Source organism: Taeniopygia guttata, chromosome 3 (assembly GCF_048771995.1).
Source record: "Taeniopygia guttata chromosome 3, bTaeGut7.mat, whole genome shotgun sequence".
Classification (NCBI taxonomy): domain Eukaryota; kingdom Metazoa; phylum Chordata; class Aves; order Passeriformes; family Estrildidae; genus Taeniopygia; species Taeniopygia guttata.
Window position 1 is genome coordinate 12,381,082 of NC_133027.1, and position 24,757 is coordinate 12,405,838.

The following is a 24,757-nucleotide window of genomic DNA, read 5'->3' on the forward strand; positions in this document are numbered from 1 at the left end:
GCTAGAAATTGGCCTTGGACCTGTCATGTTTAGGCACCAAGGCCTGTTGCCTCAGGATGAGCGTCTGGCTGCTCATCTCAGTGAAGCTCTGTCTCTTGGGCTTCTGCAGGGCCATGGCCAAGGGCGCACGAAGTAGTGCTGGAGGTCTCAGGGCTTGGTTTGTTTGCTTTCTCTTTGTGGAAACACGTGTTTGGCTGGTGAAACGGGTCTGCAGTTTCTCGAGTATTTATTCAGTTCTACAAAGTGTGCGGCTCAGCTGTCTTGTGACTTTTGATAAGCTGCAAGTAGACAAGTGTGTTGTCCATGAATCTGTGGGGGACAAGACCTGGCCAAAGAAACTAAGTTTATAATTGTGAAGCCCTCTTGTGAGGCAAAAAGCAAGGTTCTGTGGATGCATTTTTTGGTGTAGTCTGCAGCTTTGAAAAGTGCACTGCAGCCTGGAGGCGGGGCCGGGGGGAGGTGAAGCTGCAAGTCCATGACTGCAGTCTTGTGTTGCTCAGAAGAGGAAGGACATTTTGAAATGGTGGATGCTGTATTTTTAATCCAATGGGCAACTTAGTGGCTGGGACGCTGTGTGGGCCAAAAGGACCCAGGGGTGCCGGTCAAAAGCAGCTGAAGGTGGGCCAGGACCTGGCCAGGTGGCCAAGAAGGCCAAGGGCACCCTGGCCTGTGTCATCAGCAGTGGGGCAGCAGGAGCAGGGCAGTGACCGTCCCCCTGGGCTGGGCAGCGCTGCAACCATAGCTGGAAGTTCTGTGCTGCGTGTCACCCTCAAATCCACGGGTGATCAGTCCCCAGTGCACCCCGTCCAGCTGGGCAGTGGGGCGAGTCGGGCAGAGGGAGGGAACTTCTCCTTGGATCCTGGGGGGCTTTGAGAAGCTCCCTCGTGAGTTCAAAGACAAGCTGCTCCGACAAGCTAGAGAAAGAGGCGCTCCTCCTCAGGATTAGTTCCGAAATTTAATGAGGGCCTGGAGAGATCCCAGGCCACATCCAAACCCGAAGGACATCCAGAGCAAGAGAGGGTGTCCCTGCCCAGAGGAGCCAGATACAGGGGGACGGGAAACCTGAGCAGCCAACAGGGGAAGGACTTGGGAGTGGCTCTCTGGGGGCAAGGCCTCAGCGTGACCACTGAGGAAGGGGTGGGGGAGGAGCCCCGAGCCAGGGTTCAGTTACCTGGTGACCCTGGGAGAAGGCTCTGGACAAAGGGGAAGGGTCACGAGGTGATGGACACATCACCTGGGAGGAGACAGGGGGATGAGTCAGGGATTTTGGGGTTTGATGGACATACAGGTGCTGATGGGAAAGCTGGGATGAACCAAATGAATACAAAGAGGGGATATGGAGGGACAAACCATTATGAGGGGATATACAGGGCGAGCACAACTCCACAGTGATGTGTCTACATGTGGGCCCCTCTGAAGAAGGAAGTCCTTGAGGCGCTGGGCGTGTGCGGAGAAGGACACGGGAGCTGGGGAAGGGTGTGGAGCGCAAGGCCAAGGAGGAGGTGCTCAGGGTGTTTCAGCCTGGACAACGGGAGGCTCGTGAGGGACCTTCAGGCACACTTCCATAGATCCATACATGACAGCGCTCAGCACCATGGCTGTTCCCCTGCCAAACATGCCCTCACTGCCTCCAAGTGTTTTAGCCACCTGAGGAGGGGACACTTTTGACTTGGTTTGACTTGGTTTGGTAGGAGGTAAAGCCCTGACCATTTTCTCTCTTTCCAGCAAGCACAGATGCTTCTGCACAACCTTTCCTGCCCTTTCCTTGCACTGGTTGGGATTCTGATCCAGTTTGAGTTTTGCATGTCTGCCGCAGCAACAGCAAAGGCCTTGCTGGCTATTTCCTACTTTTGCATTTCAGGGCTTTAAAGAGCCAAAAGCTCCTTTGTGCCAAGGCACAGTTGCTTGCTGATGGCAGCCAGGAAGGACTATCAAATACATAGAGTGCATCAAATAGAGTTCTGTTGAGTTAGCCCATTTTAATCTGGTCAGAGTGACTTAGAATCGCATTGCTAACAAAGTGGATAATTTTTCCTTTTAAGAGGTGGTTGTGGATCCGAGGAGAAACGAGATTATAAATGATAGGTAACGGCTTGTCCTTCATGCTTCTCTCTTGCCACAGATGACAGAGACACCAGCAGTGTCTGCCCTGGCTCCCTCTCCTCCTGGTGAACAAGCCAAAGAGGAGCAAATTGAGGAGTATGACCTTGAGGCTCAATCAGGGGTCACACCAGAGCCTGAATCTCCTGAGCCAGTAAGTGCCCGTTGTGGGTGGTGCTGTCTTTAGTGCAAGGCAGAGCTGCAAGTTTCACTGTTGCATTTCAGAGCTTTCAAGAATTACAGGGTCACTTACACAAATAGATCATTGCTACCTGATAGTAGGCAAGGTGGAATATTTAATTCAGAGCAATTTGCATTATAGGTGGATTGGCCAATTTCAATACCATGAGAGTGCCTTAGAATCCCGTTGTAATCCAAGACTCTCAATTTTCCTTGGAAGATATGGTGGTAGATGGGAGAAGATAGAAGGTTATAAATGATAGGTAACAGCCTGTCCCTCATGCTTCTCTCTTGCCACAGATGATAGAGACAACAGCAGTGTCTGCCCTGGCTCCGCCTCCTCTTGGTGAAGAAGCCAAACGAGAGCAAGTTGAGCAGTATGACCTCGAGGCTCCATCAGTGGTCACAGCACAGCCTGAATCTTTGGAGCCAGTAAGTGCCAGTTGTGGGTGGTGCTGTCTTTAGTGCAAGACAGAGCTGCAAATTTCTGATGAGCCAGCCCTTGCTGTTGCTGGCTGAGGATGCTGAATGCTTGCCACATGGGCTGTTTCATTGGCAAATATCTCCTCACGTTATCCTAGTGTTTTTTCCACTGGCATCTGTGGCTCTTCTGTCTTGTTTTTGTTCCTTTTTTAGGAGGGGAATTCCTGTTCAATTTTTTGGTTTTTAGCAATGCAGATGGATTTTCCTCCTTCTTTCCCACCCTTTTTCTGCGCTTGTAAAGATTCTGCTTGCATTTTCTTTTGTAAGGGGGCCTTTCTGGAGGATGCAGTATTTTTGCATGAGAACACATTGTTTGGGGCAGGGAGCTGTTGTGGTGCCAGGGCAGTCAACAGGGCCTTGCTCTTCGCTTTCATATTTACAGTCCCTGTGTCTTTTTGCAACCCAGGAAATCAGGAGGTGTGGTGTTTGGGAATTGAGCAGGAAATCAATGCTCTTGCATTCCAGCTGGTCCTCAAAGATCAGAGGAGCTGGGAGGGCCTAGCCTTTATTCCTGATTGCAGCCCCTTTAGCAGTGTCAGTGTGGTCGAGTCCAAGAGCAGCACTTGGCCAAGCACAGATGCTGCAAGAGTGCAGTTCCCAGTTCAATGCTCTGGATCTTCTTGTGTTCCATAAGGACCTAAATGCTCCAGATTCCCTGAGAGTGTGGTTTATTGAAGGAACAGGAGAGCAATCTCGGGATTGCTGCTGACTGGGGCAATGGCTACCAAGTGTTGATGTATGTAGGAACAAAAATGATAGTAAAGAGAGATTATAAAAGTGAGATCTGTCTGTCTGTCTCTCTATCTATCTATCTATCTATCTATGTAACATTTGCATAATTGAATCTTCTTGGCTCTGGTCCAAAGCAGTTGGAGGTGCAAAGTTCATGTAAAGCATCCCTTTCAGGAGAGGATTAAAGACATGTTCCGATGACCGATTCTGAGCAGGCAGAGCTGTTTCCTCCTCCAGATGTGGTGTTTTTTTCCCCTCAGACATGGTTTCCTCCTCCAGCCTCTTCTTCCTGAAGCCCCCCGTTAATGCTTTAATGTTTAGCCTGTCCCAGAGAGGTGGAAGAATTCCATGTTTTAGTTGGTGAAGAGAACATGAACTCCAGAAGTGTCTCTCACAAGGGCTGAGCTCACAGAGGAAGGCACCTGCAGAGCCAGGATGGAGCTGTGGGACAGGGTGGGGTGTCAGTCACTACTGAAAGACAAACAGAGCAAGGCAGAAGCAGAGGGAGGTCCTCAGCAGACCCTTGAAAAATGCCACACCTTCCCTGTCAGCTGCCTCAGAGGCAGCTGGAGCTTCAGCCCCAGACGGCCCCTGATTGCAGTGCCAGGGTCACTTTGGCATCTGTTCCTCCTCATGGGCAGAGAATGACCCAGGAGAGCTGCAGCACAGTGCTTTGGGAACGTGTGAGCCCATCAGTCCTTGAGTCTTGGCCCTCAAATGTTATATGGAAAGTTGAAACCCATCTTCTCTTGCTTTCTGTGCAGGTCCTTCCAGAGAAAGAGCAGGAGCAGCCTGCTTTGTCAGAGATGCCATGGCAGACTCGGGGAGAGCTGTTCCCAGCCCAAGAACAGGAAGAGCAGCTCAGGCAGCAGGTGAAAGAGCCACAGGAGAATGGCCAGGTAAGCCTGACTCGCCAGGTTTCAGAGGGAAGGGCAGGAAAAGGGGCATAAAATGGAGCTCTTGGGACTGAGGAGGTCAGGAGTCCCAGAGGCACTGAAAGCACAGAGCCTTGGAATCTTCCAAAGTCAGCACTGGGACAGGAGGGTTGCACTGGAAGCAGAGGTGGGTAGGGGAGCAGAAAGAAGTGGCTGAATAAATGCGATTTTGAAGCTGCAAGAGGAAAAAGCTGAGCGTGATGGCAGCTCCCAGTCACTTGCTCCGCATTTGTGTGTACAGAACATCAAGGCAGAGTCACAAGCAGAGCTGCCCGGGGCTCAGAGTGCCATCATGGAAGTGAAGAAGGGGAACAAGGAAGATATGAGAGGAATTCAAGAGGAGATGAATCTCCGTCAGCAGAGGGGCGATCAACAAGACCAGGTGAGTGAAAGAGTGGCAGCCACTCCACTCATGAAAGATCCTCTCTCTTGTATTTTACAGAACTTGAAGGAACAGCTGGACACGGAGCTTCAGAAAATTGACACTAAGATGAAGGCAAAGGAGAAGAGGCAGGAAGAAGAAATTAAAATCATCAGAGAAAAACTTAGTCGTCTCCCTCAGGCTCTACAAGAGCAAGTGAGTGAAAGAGGGATAGCCACTGCAGTCACCAAACTGGTGGTTTCTGCCCTTCTTGCCTTTCCAGTGCAGGGCTTCAGGGAGTGAGGTGATGCCTCTGAGTGCCATCCTGCTGTAGTGTGTACCCCAGAGACTCTGAAGGACATTTCCTGGTGTGCTGAATCTCAACTGCTGCCCTGGACAGTGGGACTTGTCCTTTGGCCTTTTGGCCAGCAGTCATCCAAATTGATTCCTGCTGGCCTGTTCCTGCTCTCCTTGTTTCTCGAGGTGTTTTTACAGGGGAACATGGTGACCCAGACGGAGGATTGAAACAAGCTGTCTGTACCCCTTGTAAATCTGTTCTTTCCCTTTCCTCACAGTCAATGACTCTTGACTGACAGGGATAAGCCGTAGTCTCTGACTGCTTTCTTCTGTTTGACTTGAGGTGCAAACGTTGACATCTCGCCGGGCAGCCTGCAAAGACTTCCAGCAAATGAGTGGCAATGAAGAGCCCCAGGCCTGGCATGAGGTACAGGAACCGTCCCCACCAAAGTTACTACAAGTTGAGCATGACCTGAAGATGGTGCAGGAAAAGTGGACACATTTGAACAAGGAGCTGCAAATGTGTCTGAAGCCCTTGGAGTGGGAAAGGAATCCTTGAGAGGAAGCAGAATGGTCATTGTGGCAGTGATCCTTCAGAAAATCCATGAAAATGGAACATGAATCTGGCCATGAACTTGAGTAGAACTAACCTTTGGTTTTGACCCATCCAGTTTGAGAAGTGGACATCAGAAAAAAACCCATTTAAGAGCCCTGCATGTGGCTGACAGAACTTTACCAAGGGCTTGCATTTGAAATGGAATTTCAGGCTCATCTCTGCCAGGCACCTTTCTGACAAACTCATTTCTTGTTCCAGATCCACAAGGGCTTTGTCAAACCTGCTGCAGCAGCAGCATTGTCTAAAGGAGCCTTTGCTCCCCAACCTGGGAAGTGGAGCCGGGGCAGTTTGCCCATCTCCAGCGCTGCTCAGCACCAGGAGATCAAGGATGACTCCCTGGAGCAACTGAGTACGTCTGCTGTATTTCTTCTCTGAGGGACAGTGTATTGTGTGCATGTTTCAGCATAGCTGTACCAAATGTTTTTCCTGAGATTGATGTCCCAGGGACATTTAGAGACATTTCCCCATGGGAACTGCTGTAGAAAATCAGTCTGTGTGCTGGCCACCTGTGCTGCAGAGCTGTCGGCCTGCTTGCTGTTGTTACCCAGGCAACCACAAAGAGTTCAAAGCTTCAGGCTCTGGGGCTGCCTTTTGCATCTTCTGGAAGCTGGGATCTTTGCTTTAAAGTGAGCATCTTGCATTTTGTTTCCCTCAGGGAAAATAGTGAACATGGAAAACCCCGTGGGGAAATATTCTGAACTGGAATATATTGGCAGCGGGTGAGTCCAACCACAGTTTACTTCTCCATAACCATGGGCCAGGTGTTTTTCTGGTGGAATATCTATGCAGTGTGAAGTGAGGCCAGCTGCAAACAGACATCTATTGCCATGTTCAGACACTGGGGATAGATTGTCCCATCTCTCAGTGCTGCTCAGAATTTGTGAGTGTGCCCTGAAAGTATTGTCAGAGACATCTTCATGCTGCCAAGGTCTCTTGCCTGCAGCAAGGAACAGGACCTGGAAGATCTCCATGTCTCTCAAGTATGGGACAGCTCTGTGTTAATTTCCTTAGCATTTTTCTATCTCTCCAAATCATACAGCCACACTAATAAAAGGGGAAGAAACTTGCTTGCCTGAAAGTGCAACCTACTCCCTGATAGCTGTCAGATAACAGTTCTCAGGAACATTTCTTTCCAAGAGTTTGCTGAAGGAAATTCTCCATGGTCAGGATGAAAACTATGAAAACTGCGCAATTTAGAACATGAAACCTGAGATGAAAGAAGGAGCTCTCTTTAGGAGCTGAGGCAGTAGATGGCAGCACTTCAGGGACAGACCCAGTGCCCATGCACTTGAGAGGAAAATGCATCATCTGCCTTCTGGCAGAGCCCGCCTTCATCCTGCAGGTCTTAGGCATTTGCAGCAGAGATCTCCTGTGTGGGCTGGCTTTCACTGCAAGAGCTAAATGGCTTCTCATTTTTTTGCTGCTTTTTTGTTTCTAGGACTTTTGGATTTGTGGTTAGAGCAATCAACAAAGCCTCAGGAGCAGAGGTAAATGTCAACAGCCCCCGCAATCTCTGCTGCACTCAAGGGCTTTCCCCTCTGGTGTGAGCAGCTGTGGCCAGAGCTTTGGGTCGAGCTGTGCTGAAGAGGCAAAAGAAACACAGACTGGTACCAGCCTGCAAAAGACATTGCGGACAGTCTTTGACCTTCTCAGCTGCCACAAAGAAGGCACAGAGGGCAGCAGTTCATTTCAGAGAAGGATGTGCTCACTCGCTCTCAATTGCTAAAACAAAGGTGGTGCCTTAGAGCATCTCACTGCTCTTTGGGGCGACAGCTTCAGAGTCCTGAATTCTCACTTCTGGTTGCCAGCAAATGCATCTGAAAGTTACCAGTAGTTCCTCAGACACCTGCAGTGCTGCACTTGGGAACTGCACATAGGGAGAGATCTGCAAGGCGTCCCTAGAAACCCTAAGCCCTGCCCCTAGCCCGGGATGTAGCCACAGAGTATTAAGGCATGGATTACTTCTGAATCCCATACAAAGCAGCAGGGAGTGGGCTCAGAGGTTTGTGGGTGAGACACCACTGTTACCAAGTGGACACAGCAAAACCTCAGTGGCCACGTGTCCTGTAACTGGCACCCATGGGAGCGGAGCAATGGGCTATTGCAATGTCAGTTCCTAATTACTGCAATGCCTAATCAGAATGCAGTTTGGCACAGCTTGGCTGTGTCATTGCAAAATCACTCGCTCCATGTGCCTTGTGGTCTCGTGCCACCAACTTCTCAAGTTACTGATTTTCAATGTCATTTTAGGTGGCCATAAAGAAAATAAATCTCCAAGGACCGAGGAAGAAGGAACTAAAAGCCTATGAACTCATGACTGTGAAGATAAATAAGAATCCCAACGTGGTCAACTATTTAGGCAGGTGAGTTGTTGTAAATATTTGTTTACATATTGCAAACATGCAAGATTGTTCACTGGCACAAAACAGAGCTGTAATTATTGGTTAATTATTACTGCTCTGCTCATCTCCAGTGGATGGGAAGAGAGTGCATCTTGTCTGCAGGAGTATTCCCTGGCACACATAGTTTGAAAATTATTCAAAAACCTGCATCAGTCATATCTAATTAAATTAATAGCCTGTAAGTTCACAGCCACCACATTATTTTGGGACTTGACTTTTTTCAACAGTCCTCTTACGTCTGGGTAAACTAACATGGATTTTCCTTGGATTATGTCCCCTCTTTTCCATTGCTTTGCATGCCAGGAAGATTATTTCCAGAAACACGCAGTGTGACAAGTTTTTTATCTGTTCCTAAACTGCAGTTTTTACTTGCTGGCTATTTAAGACATCTCCTTTTCCAAAGCTGTGCCTTTCTTCTTGAGACAGGTTTCAAACAATGCACAGCCTAGAGGGAATGTCTGTTCCTTTTCTTCTGTCCTTGTCACACAGGGACTTGGAAATAAGAACCAAGAAAATAAACTAACCATGCATGTTTACCTCCATGCTCTTGTTTCCTTCTTTCAGCTACCTTGTGGATAATCAATTCTGGCTGGTTATGGAGTTCATGGATGGAGGCACTCTGAGCGATGTCATCAGCAAGACCTACCTGTCTGAAGACCAGATAGCAGCCATCAGTCGAGAGGTCAGCAAGCCCACCTGTGCTTCCGAGGGCTTGGGCAGGATTGTCTGGGAAACAGAGGCTCAGAACAGGAGAGGTTTCATGTATAAACTTTGTTTTCCTTGTGCTGGTATGCTATGGGCAAGTAAAAGCATATCAAGGGAACTGCCTGCCAGTGCTCCTGCACTCAGTGTACTCAGTTCTTGTACTCTTATCTCCTGCTGTTGTAGTCTCACTCTGCCTCCTGTATTTGTATTTGCTCTTCTCCACCTTGCCTCCCTAAACTTGTATCTTGAGCCTGTCTGCACTGCATTCCTTGCCTGTAAAAGCAAAGGTGCTGGTGGCAGGATTTGAAATGATCAGCTGAGAAAAAACAGAGACTCATTTCTCACAGTCCTCAACTAAAAAGGACAGTAGTGCAGCCAAAATGCTCTTTGCTTCAGGAAGGTGACTGATGTGATACTTCAAGTCTGTGCTGAGGCCAGCAACAAAACTCTCGTCATGCAGCCTCCCACCCAAAAGTGATCCACTTCACAACAAAGAGAGGGACTTTTTCTTTCTTGGCCAAACCCCTCCTTTGCCCTCTGCATGGAGAAAGCACATCCACTGCAGCAGCAGTCATCCTGGCTGGTTTGCAGGGGACAGTCTACAACAGCAGGTGCTGTTGCTCTTTCAAAAGCTGACATACCTTTCCTTAGAAAAGTCCTGCTCTGCAAGTGTTGGAGCAGCAACTCTTCCTCTCAATGGCACTGTGTTCTGCCATTACTCGCCATTCCCATGCAGAGGGAATCTTTTAAGAGACTCTGTTTCCTTTCTTGTGTGATGAAATCACTAATTTTTGCCCTCCTGCTTCTGTTTTCTCTCTCAGTGCCTGCAAGGACTGGATTTTCTTCACTGGAACCACGTGATCTACCGAGATGTGAAGAGTGAAAACATCCTTCTCAGAACTGACGGCTCTGTCAAGCTGGGTCAGTATATTCCTGGTCAGGTGCAGCGTTCAGGGATGTGGGGTGAGGGGCTGCTTTGAGTGGCTGCCAACTCCCCAGAAATGGTGCTGGTGGCAGTGCAGGGCCCCACCGCTGTGAGCTGAAGGCACGGTTGCAACGTGCACAGAGGTATAAGGAACCAGGAGAAGTCAAGAGTGGCGTTGGTGTGTTTGTGTCTCTTCCAGAGGGAGGGAGCTACAATCTAAAGCTTCAGGGGAATAAAGGCCACTGCTGTGAGCAGCGTTTAAAAAACTGTGATTTTTTTGGAAGTGGCCAATTCCATACTTCCTTGGCTAAAGCCCCAAGGAAACTGAGTGTGGACAGTTCTTCAGGAGATTCAACAACACATAGACTGAGAGTGGGGAATTCTTTTGCTTGATTTCCTAACTTGACCTGGCTTTCATGGTATGTTTATTTGTCCACAGCTGACTTTGGCCTCTTTGCTCAGCTCACCCCTGAGCAGCGTAGACGGAGCTCAGTGGCCGGCACTTCTGGCTGGATGGCGCCTGAAGTGCTGACAGGTCAACCATATGGCCCCAAAGTGGACATATGGTCTTTTGGAATCGTGGGCATCGAAATGGTGGAACGAGAAGTTCCTCACAGGAATGAAACTCCTGTTTCGGTAAGGTGCAAATACTCCCTGATCCCACTTGTCTTTCTCACCTGTCCCATGTCCTGTGTGCCATTGGACAAATCCCATTGCCATCTGCTAGCACCACTTACACCAAGGTCCCCTTCTAAACATGTCCCTGCAGCACATCAGCATCTGCTGTAAATTCGGTTGCATCAGAAGGGAAGTAGCAGTTCAGAAACCTGGCATTTTGGCCTGCAACCTGCCTGACATTTCTAATTTGCTTTTTGAACTCCGTTGGTGCTCTGTCTCTGAAGGGCAAGAATTTTTCAGTGGAGAGGTTAGACATGTGATAAATATCCTAAGAAATTGACGTTACACCTTCCCAGTTTCAATTTTATCGGAAAAGAAAAGAAAAAGAAAAAGAAAAAAGACACAACCACTAAAGCAATGCCCAAGTAGTTTTGTGTAGGAGTGACAGTGGGTAGGACGGTCGGGATGGACGGAGACAAAAGATCTTTGAAGCCAGGTCTTGGAACTTTCGGTTTATTGCAAAGGGCGTGGATGCAGGGCCCTGCTTGGAGCTGCCAGCCACAGCTCAGAGCAGGCCCGAAAGAGGAGCCCAAAAGAGAGACCCGAAAGAGTGAGGAAGTTCCTGTTACAAGACAATAAATCTTCTTCTGTGCAGAATGTTCAAATTTTCACTAACCAATCTAGTCCAAGATACAAATACTAGAGTATTTACTACAGCCTATAAGAATCCTTACATTACCATACTGTGTTACATTTTAAACCCTAAAAACTACTCTTTGGACCCCTTCTGCCAAGCTAGTAGGGTCTGCTCTGACCCTTGGACCTGTCTGCCAGCAGAGGGTGTTGTTTAATCAAAAGGGGATTACCTTCAGCTGGCCATACCATTGTTTTCCAGTTGTTCAGTAACTAAGGCTAGTAACTATCTCAAAGCTTACTTTTCATTTCAATCTCGCTTACAGTTTCCATATTCTCAAAATCTTTTGCCAGGCATACATATTTGTAAAGGTTTTCCGGTTTCATCTTCCCCAACAGTTTTGCTTTCTTTTTCTTTTTTTAACCACAGCACATTGATTTTCCTCCACACTGTAGCATCTTTTCCAAGTCCTGTGGGTCTTCAAAACTTTCAGGCTTTCAAATAATCTGTACATTGCTCAGTCATGTGTGTGGGTGGCCTGGATAAGTTGAGGATGTGTTTTTCTCCGACTGCAGTTACACTAAACCCTTGGCTGTTTCTGGGTCTTTTAAAAAGTTGATGAGCTTGCAGCCTGGTGCCTGGGGCTGGGATCCAACGTGGGCGGTTGATGCTGGTGCTGTGTTCCTTTACTATAGGAGCAGGGCCATCTCTGGCTTGCACAGTGCTAAGGGCAGTGAGGACTCCAGCTCCCCACCATGTCCAGTGGCTCAGTTGCAGAGAGACAGGATAAAGCTCCCTTTGTGACCTCTGAGAGTGTGGGAAAAGGAAAGAAAGCTGCCATAATTATTTATACTCCAGGGGAGTGTGCTTGCTGGTTTGGGCTTGGAAATTTTCCTCTGGGTTGAAGAGGATAATAACAAAGTCTTTTTGGTCACCATCTATTTCAGTGCCACCAGCACAGAGCTGTTACTATTGTGATGAGCATTTTTCTGGAGACCAGGCTGCAGCCTGGTGTCACGGAGAGCCTGTCAAAACCTCCCACTTCTTACAGACATATTTTGCGATGGGGACGCCATTAATGCATTGACTTGAGTATACAAATGAGCAGAGGGTGACCATCGGGATGGTGCTTCTTCTTCTGATTTGACCTTGGAAAGGTTTCCTTTTGCCACATAAAGAGGCTGAAACGTGCAGCTGAGAGACAGAGCTGCAGGTGGCTCCTGTGTGCCTAAGCCGGCATTTTCATCCCAATACATTTGTGCAGGTGTCTTAAAGGGTCTGTGTTGAATATGAGATTCCAAATGTTTGTTTCCTCACCCTGAGGCATACCTGGTGGATTTCCATTCTTGCCTCCCATGCACCTCTGTTTTCTAGAAGAGGACAAGAAGCTCAATGAGTTTTGGTTTATGACCACTGTGCTTAAGGGACCAACAAGCACTGCAGAGATGCCTTTCATGTACTAATCCTTGGAAATAGTAGTGTTAGTGTAGCAGAGTCCATCTTCTGAAAAGCCTGTCAAGGTGGTGTGAATCCTCCAAGAAGGAAAGAAGCTTTGCTGATGTAGCTCCCACTAACTGGGTCAGTCAATGAAATTGACTGCCAAGGCAAGATCAGCGGGATGTTGGAAAAGCCATGGTGTTTTGTTGGTAAAGGAAAGTCATCTTTCCTTTACCATCTCCATCTTATCAGAAAGTGCTCTGCAGGGTGGAGCTTAAACAGTGGGTTCTGGGAGAGCAGTTACAGATGGGAAAGAAGCAGGTGGAGCCTCGTGTTTCCTTTTCATGCAGGCTGAACTCCCGATAGCCAGAGGAGAGAGACCACAGCTGCGGAAGCCCAACCGATTCTCGCCTCACCTGTGTGACTTTCTGAGCTGCTGCCTGCAGACAGACGAAGAGCAGCGCTGGTCTGCCAAGAGGCTCCTGCAGGTAAAATGCCAAGGGGCTGAGGTGAAACAGTGTCTGAGGGATGGGCTCCTCCTCCACCGAGGTCCGAGGCATCAGATGAGCCCCCTTCCTCCTCACCTCCACTCTTGGTGATGTTCAAATGAAAACAGTGAGGAATCCTAGACTGGGCTGGGCTGGCAGGGCTCTGGAAAGTCCTCTGGTCCAAGTGACCTGCAATGAGCAGGGACATCTTTAAAGAGATCAGGTTGCTCAGAGTCCTGTCCCACCTGACCTGGAATGATTCCAGGGATGGGGGCACCTACAAGCTCTTGGGACAACCTGTGCCAGAGTGGCACCATGCTCCGAGAAAAGAAGGTCTTCCTTAGACCTACTCTGATTAGATCCCCATGTGTTTAAAACTATTTGCCCACACTCTCTTGTAACTGGCCCTGTTAAAAAAGGTGTCCCCCACTTTCTTCAAAGCCACTCTGAAATCTTGGAAAGCAGCAATAAAGTCTCCCTGGGGCCTGTTCTTCACAAAAGTGAATAACTCCACCTCTCTCCGCATTTCCTGAGAGGACAGGTGCTCTGTTTTCTGGCTGTTTCTGTTGCCCTGATTTGGTGGGATGTTCAGTTTTATCTAATGGTAAAAGAACTGAAGTACAGCAATGCAGGGTAAAGAGACATGAAATAGTGGTGGAGGAACCCAAGGCTGCCAGTCCTGGCAGAGCAGTCTGGAGAGATTTGGCTGTGGGCAGGAGGGGCTTTGAGGGACTCACTGTGAGCCTCTGAGGGGCCCTGGTTTATGCCCCCCACCCCACCCTTAGAGGTTTCTGGCACACAAACAGGGACAGCTGAGAGGGACTTGCCCCAGCCCCATCTGCTGCCTGGCATGCTCAGGCAGAGGGGAACTGTCCCAGGCTGACTGCCAGGTTGTGTGGCAGAGAGGGAACTGCAGGACCCATCGCCGCTGGACTGGCCCTGCTGGGAAGGAAGGTGCCATCCCACACAGCAGGGGCAGGGCATGGAAAGGCAGACACTGCTTTGTGTGCCTGTGGAAGTTAGCATGGTGCCTGTCTTTCCAAGACAGGGACCTCTGGGAGTCATTGGAGCTTCCTGAAAGGAAAAAACCCCAGGGACAGAAAGCACCATTTCTAGAGCACTGGCAGGGCAAAAATCCCAGCAAGATGGAGAAACCAGAATAAATGGATGAGTGGGATTCTGGGCCAGGTTTGCCTGTGATGGCAAGCTCCTGCACATGATGAGTGGGGAGCAGATGGTCCCATTGTTTTACTTTCTGGGTCCTTCTAGGAGCTAGAGGAATCCTGATTGAGTCTGTGAAGCACTGAGCTTGGAATGTCATGGTTCACTGTTCTTTGTTGTTTTTTTTTCCTGTGGATTAGCATCCATTTGTAACAGCAGCCAAGCCAGCATCCACCCTGGCACCACTCATCAACTCAGCGAAGAAGAAGAAGACGAAGAAGACAAGAATCTAACGATGAAGATATTATTACCAAGTTAAAGTAGGATTGTAGAGTAGGACTCTAGATTAGGATTGTTAAGTAGTTTTGTAGTATAGGTTTATGGATAGGATTATAATTAAATAAAGTTTTCAAAGCATCAAGTCATTTGGAAGATTCCCCTCCTTCTGACCCCTTCAGAAAACATTTCCTTCTGAATTGCCAGTTGTCTTTTATTGGTGCTGAGACACACTTATGGCTTCTTTGGTATGGTTTGTAAATGGAGAAGGCTCTTCTTCATTCATCCTCTCCAGACTACACTGCCTTTGGCATACGGCCCACCGGCCCCGTTTGGCACATCTGTGGCACTTCCAGTTGAGGCAGAAAGGGCAATGGCATTTGCGGGAAAAACCAAAGGGCGAGTGGGGCAGCCAAAACATCCTGTGCAGATGCAGGCCTTCAGCTGTGACTCGAGAGCATTTGGGTGCCTGCCACTTGGATTTGTATCGCGAAGGGCAATGTCTTTGGCCGGAGGAGAGCCTTGCTCAGCAGAGAAAGCAGAAAGATCAGAGAGGTGCTCTGAAAGGTCTCCTGCGGTGCAGAGCTGTCAGCGAGTGTGAGGTGAGAGTGGGCCCGGCCTTGCCCGGCGTGGAGCTGCAGCAGAGCCCTGGCAGAGCCCGGAGCAGCCTGAGCCTGGGCAGGGGCAGGCTGCAAGGAGGCCCTTGTAGCTGCAGGAGGCACAGCCCGGCCCTGCGTGCCTCTTGCTGGCAGCGGGCGCATCCTCTGCTCTCAGCGCCCAAGCGCAGCCGGCTGCTCCCGAGGGGAAGCGGAGCCTGGCTCAGCATTCCCACTCTTGTGCTGGCTGCCCTGCGACTCCTGGCAAAGGTCAGCAGTGTGTGCAGCACTCTGGGCACCGGGGCAGGGAGCCGGGCTGCTCGGCAGGCTGGAGCACAGGGCAGCGTCCTTCAGGCACGGCGCTTGTGCCAGGGGACCATGGGCCAGCGGGAGGCAGGGACAGCTTGTCAGCTCATGGCTGCAGGAGCCAGTGCCCCACACAGCTCTGGGAGGCAGCGCCTGCACTTCTGCACTGAGCCACAGCAAAGCTGTGACCTGCAGAGTGCTTTGCAGAAATATTCAGGGCCAGCAGGCCGGCCTGCTTCGTGCTCTCTGGCACACAGCAAGAGCTGTGCCACGCTGCAGCTCGGAGCTGCTGGGAGAAAGGTGTTAGAAATAAACTCTTAGGTACAATTAAATGGAGACAAAGTCATTAAAGCAAAAGAGAACCGTTTTTCTTAGTAAGGATTCAACTGAGCTGGGTGTACTTCCCTTTTGGTTTGGTGTTCAACCCCCCCCATTTTCCAGCACACATCAACACCCAAAAAATTAACTGGAACAAATGCAAACCATAACTAACAACAGCTAGCACCAACAACTTTCATTCTTTTTTTGTAATGACCTTTTGGCTGAGGCAAAATATTACCTCCTGTCTCTCAGAGGGAATCGGGGATGAGCCTGAGCCTTGTGCTTGACTAGTGATCTGATTTGGAAGGGAGCAGAAGGGTTTCAGCAGGCAATTTGTGCTTCCTTTATTCATTTCTTAAGGAAAGACGCAGTGTGGCTTCAGCCAGCAAAAGCATCTGCCAGTTGCATTGACGAAATGCTTGTGAGGAATTCCCAGAAAAAGAACATGTTGAAGAAAAGTTTAATCGTAACAAATCCTGCATTCCTTTAGCTGCAGGAGGCTCTGTTGGCACGGAGTCTGTTGAGCCAGTTGAGGGATTCTCTGCTGCGCAGCAGACGCAGAGCATCCATCTTCTCCATCCCGCGAGGGAATAGAGAGCAATTTGCTGACATTTGCGAGCCAAACTCTGGACTCACCATACAGGTGAGTGCAGAAGATTCTTGGAAAGGCTTCTGATGCTGAGGGGCTGGGCTGGGCTGCAGGATGGGCTGCAGGTGGGCTCAAGTACCAGAGTCACGGATTTCGCCTCTAGCTTTGGACAGGAACTGGAGACTTGGGAATGGGAGTCCTAGGGCATGGGAGTGTTCAAGAAACTGGCAATCCAAATGGATAATCTTGCCTCTACTTTTCTGATAGGTTTGGAAGAGCAGCTTTCTGTCACGCCAAAAAAATCTGCAGAGGGCTGCCTAAAGGAACCAAAGGGATTGATCACATCCCTGACATTCCTTTTTTGGAGTTTGTCCCACTTATTTTGGTGGGTTTTTTTTGATCACTAAACACCATGAGCTCAGTAAGTATTTTGCAACTCAATGCAAATCTGATTCTTGAAACATTTTCCAGGATATGTCTAGAAAGCATTTCAAGAGTTTGTAGCAAATGCAGAGGAACAGAAACCTTTGAAAACTTGATGTTCTGGAATTTGGAAGGTTTTGAATCTCTGTGGTTGTTAACAGTAGTGTAGAAATGCTTACGGTGTGAGCAGCAACCTGCTGGAATTGGGAACTGGTTTCATTTCAAGCCATTGAGACAGGCTTTTTCTTGGGGAGGCGACTTGTCAGAGATCAGGGGTGCCTTAGCGCTCTCTTGTCTCCCCTTTTGCCCCAGCTAGCTCCGTGAGGGGGGGGGGAGCGCTGGCAGCTTCCGTGTTTTCCGGCGAACCCTCGCGGGTATCGGCCGGTGCTGCGTGGGTTTGGGAGCGAGGCGAGTCCCGAGGCAAATAAAAGGAGAGAGACTTTTTCCCCCGCGGGCGATATCTCAGTTTATTACGGCTTGGTTGGGAAGGCAAAAACCGAGAAGGCTGCTGCGTGCTAAGTTCGAATTTGTCCGTGCCGCCTGGCACATTCGGGGGCAGGGCGGCGCGCTCCAAAGCTGGCCGCAATCCAAGAGAGGCTGCGTGTGGAGCCGCGGCGCTCTGTGTGCAGAGGCGACGGCGGCGGTGAGGCTGCAGCAGCGATCGCAGGACAGTCCGAGGCGGCCGCGATCGCCTGGGGCAGCGGCGGCGGTTGCGGCAGTCAGGGGCCAGGCGAGAGAAAGAGCAGGAATCAGGCGGAAGAAAAAGCCCGCAGCAGCACGCAGGAATCAGGCGGGAGAAAAAGCCCACGGCAGCACGCAGGAATCAGGCGGGAGAAGAGGCGGCGGGTCGGGCAGCAGCAGCGATCAGGGGCCAGGCGGGAGAAAAAGCACCGGGGCGTCCCCAACCCGCTCTATAAGTACTGGATAGGGGAAACCCGGGGCGGCCAATGAGATAACGCCATGGGGGGACTGGGGATAGTGGGGTGCAGGGGTCCAATGGGAGATGGACAGATGGAAGGGTGCCAGGTCGTCTCTCGACCCCGCCGCATGGCTGACAGATGGTCTGAGAGACGTAAACAGAGTGACTGGGCACTTTCTCGGGAAGGCAGACCGCGGGGGGAAATGGGAGAACCCGGGAGGTTGTTACAGATCGCGAGAGGGTACATGGAATGACCTTATACATAATAGAACATATAATAACACAATTCCACAACTCCCTCTTCTGTTTTTCAAAAGAAAAGAACAGAAAATAACTTAAATGGGAGGTTTTACAGTCCTTTTCCCCATCGTTGAACCCAATGTCTGCTCGGTTCTTCTCTGGCTGTCTGTGTTGATCGGATGTCAGCTCTGATGGGGCGGTGAAGACTGCGTGGTCGATGTGCACGGTGGAATTGATGACCTTTAAAACTTTTAACATTACTAAAACTCATAATAACAACAATGAATGTTAACAGCAACATAAGTCAGCATTCTGAGGAGGGGAGGTTTAAATCAAAAGGGAAAGGTGAGTCCAGGGAACTGCATGGTGAAAGGGAAGGCTCTGAAAGAGAAGGTGCTGAATCAAAAAGGAAGAGGGGAGACTTTCTCCGTCTGCGGAGGGCTGCATGCTTCACCTGAGGATCCTTTTTCTTATCAGTCTGGTGTTTGGGGACATATGGCCAGACAAATTTGGACGGGACCCATCTCAGTCCTGAGGGCGTGGACATGCAAGCATATCCCCGTCCCCAGGTAACTAACTCATGGGGCCCTTCCAGCTGCCAAGTCTCTGGATTTTTGATGATCACTGGTGGTTTTTCCCTAACCTTGCTCAGCTCGTGGTTGTTAAAGTGCCTGGTGACTGGTGGGTTGAGGTTTTCAAAAGAACAATTTAGGAAATTCAGTGTAAAGAGGGCACGCGCGAGCCGAACCTGAGGGGACTCCACCTTCATAGTTGGTGTTTGCTGTTTCAGCATGCGTTTGAGACTCTGATGAGTCCGTTCCACCACTGCTTGACCTGTCAGGGAATATGCGATGCCAGTTTTGTGCTCTATTCCCCATTGCTGCAGGAAGCTGACAAATCCCTTGGATGTGTACCCGGGGGCATTATCTGTTTTTATCAATTTAGGGACGCCCAGCATAGCGAAGACCTGTATCAGATGCTTTTCAATGTCTTTGGCCTTCTCCCCTGCGTGGGCAGAAGCAAAGACTGCCCCAGAGAAAGTGTCCACGGAGACATGGACGTACTTCATCCTCCCAAAGGAATGGATGTGAGTAACGTCCATCTGCCATACCTCGCAGGACTTCAGACCCCTAGGGTTTGCCCCTGAGCTCACCGATGGTAGGAGGAGCGACTTGCAGGACGGGCAGGTGGCCACAATGGCTCTGGCTTGGTCACGAGTGAGGTGGAATTGCCGGACCAGCCCGGGCGCATTCTGGTGGTAAAACTGGTGGCTGATCTTAGCCTGCTGGAACTTATCTGGGAGCGGAGCTACCTGAGCCGGGGCGGCAGCGAGAGAATCGGCACGCCGATTGCCCTCTGCCAAAAACCCTGGCAAGTTGGTATGTGACCTGATATGCATCACATAAAAGGGTTGCTCTCGGTGGGAGACTAGCTTAATCAGTTTCGAGAGCAACTTGTGCAGGGCTTCGTTGGACACACCCTGTAGAACAGCGTCCTGCGCTCTAGACACTACACCAGCCACATATGCCGAATCAGTTACCAAATTAAAAGGTTCAGAGAATCGCTCAAAGGCCCTGACGACGGCAGCCAACTCAGCTATTTGAGGGGAGCCTTCCACCTCCACAATGTCTGTCTCCCACTGTTGCGTTTGGGGGTCTTTCCAAGTTATTACAGACTTGTGGGAACTCCCGGACGCGTCTGTAAAAACTGTCAAGGCCTTGAGTGGCTTTTTGCTCTGAATTTGTTTGATGGACAATGCGAATTGAATTTCTGATTCAAAAATTTTGTGGGCTGGTCTCAAAACTGAAATTTTGCCTGTGTAGCTGTCTAGAGAGAACTGCAGGGATTCATTTTCCTGTAACAGATGTTCTAGCATGGCCTTGGTGAATTGGCCCGATTCCAATTTGATGGGAATGTGAATGCAATCAAAGTCACATCCAGCTAACTCTCGGATCCGAGCTCTTGCTTTGCGGATCAGTTCCGCTACTAACTCCTGTGGCCTTGTCATTCTCTTGGACCGATGGTGACTTAGGAAGACCCATTCTATGATGGAGAGTGGGTCCCTTCGGTCTTGGTCCTTGCCCTTCCTTGGGGTGTCTGTCCATTGAAATATCACACCATGGAGGTGTGGCAGCCTGCCCAATATGATGAATTTAAAAGGCAGGTCCGGATCATACCGGTGGGCCTGTCTGGCAGATATTGTCTCCTGGACCCTAATCAAAGCTGCTTGGGCCTCTGGGGTGAGTTCCCTGGGAGAACTCGGCTCCTCCCCCCCTTTCAATAAATCGAAAAGAGGGGCTAGGTCTCTGTTTGTAATGCCTAGCCATGGCCTCACCCAGTTCAAAGAACCGCACAGCTGCTGGACGTCTGCTAGGGTCCGAATTTTGTTTTTGATGGCCAATTTTTGCGGAGTAATAGTCCGCTTGGTAATTTCCAAGCCCAGGTACTTCCAGGGTGGCATCTTTTGAATCTTATCTTCTCGCAGCTCGAACCCTGCAGCAACCAACGTATCGGTTGTCAGGTTAAGCGCGTGTGTAAGGAGATCGTCATTGGGAGCACAAATCAGGATATCATCCATATAATGTTGGATGATCACGCCCTCGGTGGCTGTACGGACTGGGGTCAGCAATGAAGCTACGTACCGCTGGCAAATGGTGGGCGAGCATTTGAGGCCCTGTGGTAATACTCGCCAATGGTACCGCTCCATTGGGGCTTCTCGGTTAAGGGACGGAACCGAGAAGGCAAAACGTGGTGCATCGTCTGGGTGGAGGGGAATATGAAAGAAGCAATTTTTGATGTCAATCACAGCCAATTCCCAATCTTTGGGTAACATTGTGGGGGACGGCATCCCTGGTAGGAGTGGACCCATATTTTCGATCACATTGTTGATGGCACAAAGGTCGTGGAGCAACCGCCATTCGTCTTTGCCTGGTTTTTTCAGGACAAAGACGGGGGAATTCCAAGGAGATGTTGTTTCTTGGATATGGCCCTTGGCAAGTTGTTCTGCCACGAGTTTTTGGAGCGCTTTTAATTTTTGTTTATTGAGCGGCCACTGCTCTACCCAGATTGGAACATCAGAGAGCCAATTTAACTTTTGGGTAGGACACTCCTCAGTGACCGCTGCCCGAAAAACCTGGGGGGTAGGAATGGTCAATGAGACCCCCCACTGGGCCATCAGGTCCCTTCCCCACAGGGGCTCCGTGTAATCCAGAACAAACGGACGCAGGTAAGCTGTCTGTCTGTTTGGCCCCTCAAATTTGATGATGTTTTTTGACTGTTTTGCCAATTGTGCCCCTCCGACACCTTGAATGTGTCCAGCCACGTCCTGCAACTCCCAACGCGACGGCCAATCCCGTGAGGGAATGACTGTGACGTCTGCCCCTGTGTCCAAGAGGCCGTTAAGCCACTTGTGCTCACCGCCGTTCCACATGTAACACTCAATTTTGGGTTTATCCTTCCCAATTACCTGGGCCTGACACACCTCGTAGATCTGCTTTGCGGTTTTCCTCCACAGGTCTTCTGGGTAGACAGAAACCCCAGATACAGGTATGGCCTGGGCGATGATTTGCCCTTTGGGAAGGTAGACTGGCGGGTGAGCACAGTGCAGCCACAGCACCAGATGTTTAGGGTTTGCACGTGTCAAATTGGGTGCGATAGTGATGTCGAGTGGCGTGTATTTTGTGTCCCCAAGGACGATGTACTTACTGGGGAGTTTTCTACAGGTCCCTGGGTCCTGTGTGTCCACTGTGACAAAGTGCCAATTGCTGTCCCTGAGCAGTAGGGGTTCGGTTAGGGCCAACCTGTATGGAGAGAAGTTGGACTGGGTGTTAAGGATGGGCCTGGGATGGTCGGGGTCCCGACCAAGCCATGCCTGTGAGATGAAATTCCCAACTCCTCCCACACAGGCTGGTTCACCAGCTCTTGTTCCCCTATTGTGCACTCCAGAAATGTCGTGTTTGGTATTAGAGTTATTGTCCTCAGGTGGGTATGCTAATGTGTTGTCCCTCCTGCCCCCTGATGTTATGTTTCCCACCAAATTTGTGTCCTTACGCAGGGAGGGACTGCGCTGGGAAATCAGTTTTTTGAATGTCCCCCTGAGTTGGAGGCACCTTGCCCTTGCTGCTGTTTTTTAAAACGCAAGAAGTCCTCTTTGAGGGGGCAGTGAGATGCCCAGTGTCCTTTCTTATTGCACAGGTTGCAGGGCCGTCCTGGATGGTAGCCTTTGGGTGGTGGCCCAGTGAAGCGGCGTGCAGGAGCCGGAGCCGTGGATGGCGTGTGGGCTTCGGCAAAGGAGACTCTCCGTGATGGCGTTTGGGGTGTCCCCGGAGGGTCTTTTGAAGGCAGGGTGAGACTTCGAGTGCACACGTCCAGCATGTCTTGGAGCGTTGGCTCTGGGTCGAGGGGCAGGCTCAGCATCGCCTGTCGGCAGGCCTCGTTGGCAATCTGCAGGGCGATCTGCTTCACCATGCCCTGCCTCAATCCGTCCTCTGGCACCTGCGATTCAGCTGCCCTGTACAACCTGTCTACGAAACTAACGAAAGATTCCTGTGTCTCCTGCTTAATAGAAAAACAGTTAACAACAGGACCACGGGGTTTTAACTTAAAAAATGCTTTTTCTGCCGCATTGGCAGTTGCTGCCAATGCCCCCCTTGGAATCTTTTCAGCCTGTGTTGTTGCCACGTCCCAATCCCCTATCCCGCACAGGTGGTCAATGGTTAACATGCCTCCATCGGTGTCAGAGGAGGTCTCGGCTTTTGCCCAAAGTTGCGGTAATGCATCCCGTACCTCCCGCCTCCATGCGGATTCCCATACCAAAAACTCAGCTTGAGTAAGCAAGCACAAAAACAGAGCGCGAATGTCAGCAGGGACGTACTCGTTGGAGGAAAGTGTGACTTTTAAAAGTCCCCGAAAGTATTCACTTTCCCGACCAAAGTCTTTTTGGGCTTTGCAAACATCTCTAATTACAGCCTGTGGGATAGGGGTCCACTGTGCCAAGGGTCTGCCCCTCTGCCGCGGGGTGTAGGTGACTGGTGCGGCAGAAAAGGCAAGCAGGGGTTGCGGCAGGTCGCGGCTTCCCCCCTCCCCCCCTCCCTCCTCCTCCGTCCCCCCCCCTCCCTCGGGAACCGAGGCATGGGAACCAGAGGGCGGGCCACGGGAACCGAGGGCGGGGGCAGGACCAGGGCTAGGGGGTGTGGCTGGTGTTACCTCACCCGCAGGGGCGGGGTCGGAGGGAGGACTGATGAATGATTCATTAGGGGAGGTGCCAGAAGGGGGTGGAGGGGAGGGGTGGGTGGAGAAGTCTCGGGAGTGGGAGGGGTTGGCTGTAGGGCGAAGGGGGTCGTTAGGAGACAAAGAATGCAGGGAGGGGGATGGGCATGCCATGCGGTCCCCTCCATGTTGTGCCTTGGGGCAGGGAAGGGAATCATTTTGGGAAAGGTCCGGGGAAGGTCCTGGGGAGGAATCTGGGGTTTTAAAACTCACAACTTTGCTAAGAGAGGAGGTTTGGGGAGGGGAAGGGTGCAGGGCGATGCCAGCATCGTCCTGCGATGGAGCCTGGGGGTTAGCAGAGAGACCAGAATCTGCCTGCGGCTGGTTTTGCCAGGATGCCTGTCTGAGAATCCCCGGGCTAGGGAGAGAGGGATAGGAGAGGGTTTTTGGGGGATTTGGGGGGCTTGGGAGGCAGCGTTCGCCCTGCGGTGGCTTTGGCTTCCCTTCGCAGTTATCTTTGACAATATTTTTCAGTTGGATTGCCAGGTGGATAAAAATTGAAAAGGACTGATCCTCCTTTTGGGCAATTTCTTTTTTCACTCGGTCCCAGAATTGAACTTGGTACAAATTTTCCTGCGACAGGTCCTGGAAAGACTGCAGAAGCCACCGTGCAAAACGCTTCACGTCTGATTTTTTACATTTCTTCCCTCCCCCCACTAAAATTCCTAGGGTTTGAACATAAATTCTCTCCTGTGACACAGACATTTTTGCACCCATTATGTCAATGTTAAGGCGTGTCACAACCCTCGCGGCTGGTAAAATAACAAAAGAAGAAAAAAAAGACACCTGTCGGAGACTGGGAAGCCTTCCCTTACACACTCCCTGAAGCGGGAGACAAAATGTGGGCTCTTACGCCCTCTTGTGGGAGAAAGAGAAACTCACCCCAAAGGGAGCAAGGCGTACCCAGCCCAGGGGGACCCCGGTAACTCACCACGGGTCTGGCGACGTCCGAAGGCGAAACGAAACGTCCAGCTGCGAAGTTTTCACCGTGGGGGGGCCGAGCTTCAGCGGTGCTAGCCAAAGGTGCCGGCCCCACCCCTCTGGAAGCCTTGGCTCCTTAAAACAGAACCACGGCTTGCGAGGGTGTTGTAACGTCCACGAGGTAAATCAATGAGCTTTTCGGGGCTTGGTGGTCCTCAGTCCGTGTGCTTGGAGCTCCCAAGCAACGCGTTTGGGCGCCACAACTGCCTTAGCGCTCTCTCTTGTCCCCCCTTTCGTCCCAAGCAACACGTTCGGGCGCCACAACTGCCTTAGCGCTCTCTCTTGTCCCCCTCTCGTCCCCCCTTTCTTGTCTTCCCCTCCGTGAGGAGGGGGGGAGCGCTGGCAACTTCCGTGCTTTCCGGCGAACCCTCGCGGGTATCTGCCGGTGCTGCGTGGGTTTGGGAGCGAGGCGAGTCCCGAGGCAAATAAAAGGAGAGAGACTTTTTCCCCCGCGGGCGATATCTCGGTTTATTGCGGCTTGGTTGGGAAGGCAAAAACCGAGAAGCTGCTGCGTGCTAAGTTCGAGTTTGTCCGTGCCGCCTGGCCGATTCGGGGGTGGGGCGGCGCGCTCCGAAGCTGGCCGCGATCCAAGAGAGGCTGCGTGTGGAGCCGCAGCGCTGCAGCCGGCACGTGCGGGAGCCGCAGCGACCACGGCAGTGGCGACGGCGGCGGTGAGGCTGCGGCAGCGATCGCAGGACAGTCCGAGGCGGCCGCGATCGCCCGGGGCAGCGGCGGCGGTTGCGGCAGTCAGGGGCCGGGCGAGA

General features: G+C 50.9%; 2 protein-coding genes across 3 annotated transcripts; both read left to right on the forward strand.

The window, feature by feature from the left end:
* The first annotated feature begins 4,265 nt into the window (after window positions 1-4,265).
* LOC140683560 (uncharacterized) lies at window positions 4,266-7,164 on the forward strand. 2 transcript variants are annotated; one of them, XR_012054732.1, is made up of 4 exons: window positions 4,266-4,394; window positions 4,672-5,007; window positions 5,432-6,053; window positions 6,360-7,164. XR_012054732.1 is itself a non-coding variant. In XM_072926167.1 (3 exons), exons 1-3 carry the CDS (start codon window positions 4,302-4,304, stop codon window positions 5,645-5,647), a joined length of 645 nt encoding a protein of 214 aa, XP_072782268.1. In that variant the 5' UTR covers window positions 4,266-4,301; the 3' UTR covers window positions 5,648-6,328. The 2 variants fall into 2 exon arrangements, 1 of the variants encoding a protein (XP_072782268.1); XM_072926167.1 differs by lacking the exon at window positions 6,360-7,164 and having other exon boundaries at window positions 5,432-6,328.
* A 794-nt stretch (window positions 7,165-7,958) lies between these two features.
* LOC140683562 (serine/threonine-protein kinase PAK 3-like) lies at window positions 7,959-14,495 on the forward strand. Its single transcript, XM_072926169.1, has 6 exons — window positions 7,959-8,067; window positions 8,671-8,788; window positions 9,633-9,732; window positions 10,176-10,372; window positions 12,776-12,913; window positions 14,275-14,495. Exons 1-6 carry the CDS (start codon window positions 8,018-8,020, stop codon window positions 14,365-14,367), a joined length of 696 nt encoding a protein of 231 aa, XP_072782270.1. The 5' UTR covers window positions 7,959-8,017; the 3' UTR covers window positions 14,368-14,495.
* The last annotated feature ends 10,262 nt before the right edge of the window (window positions 14,496-24,757 follow it).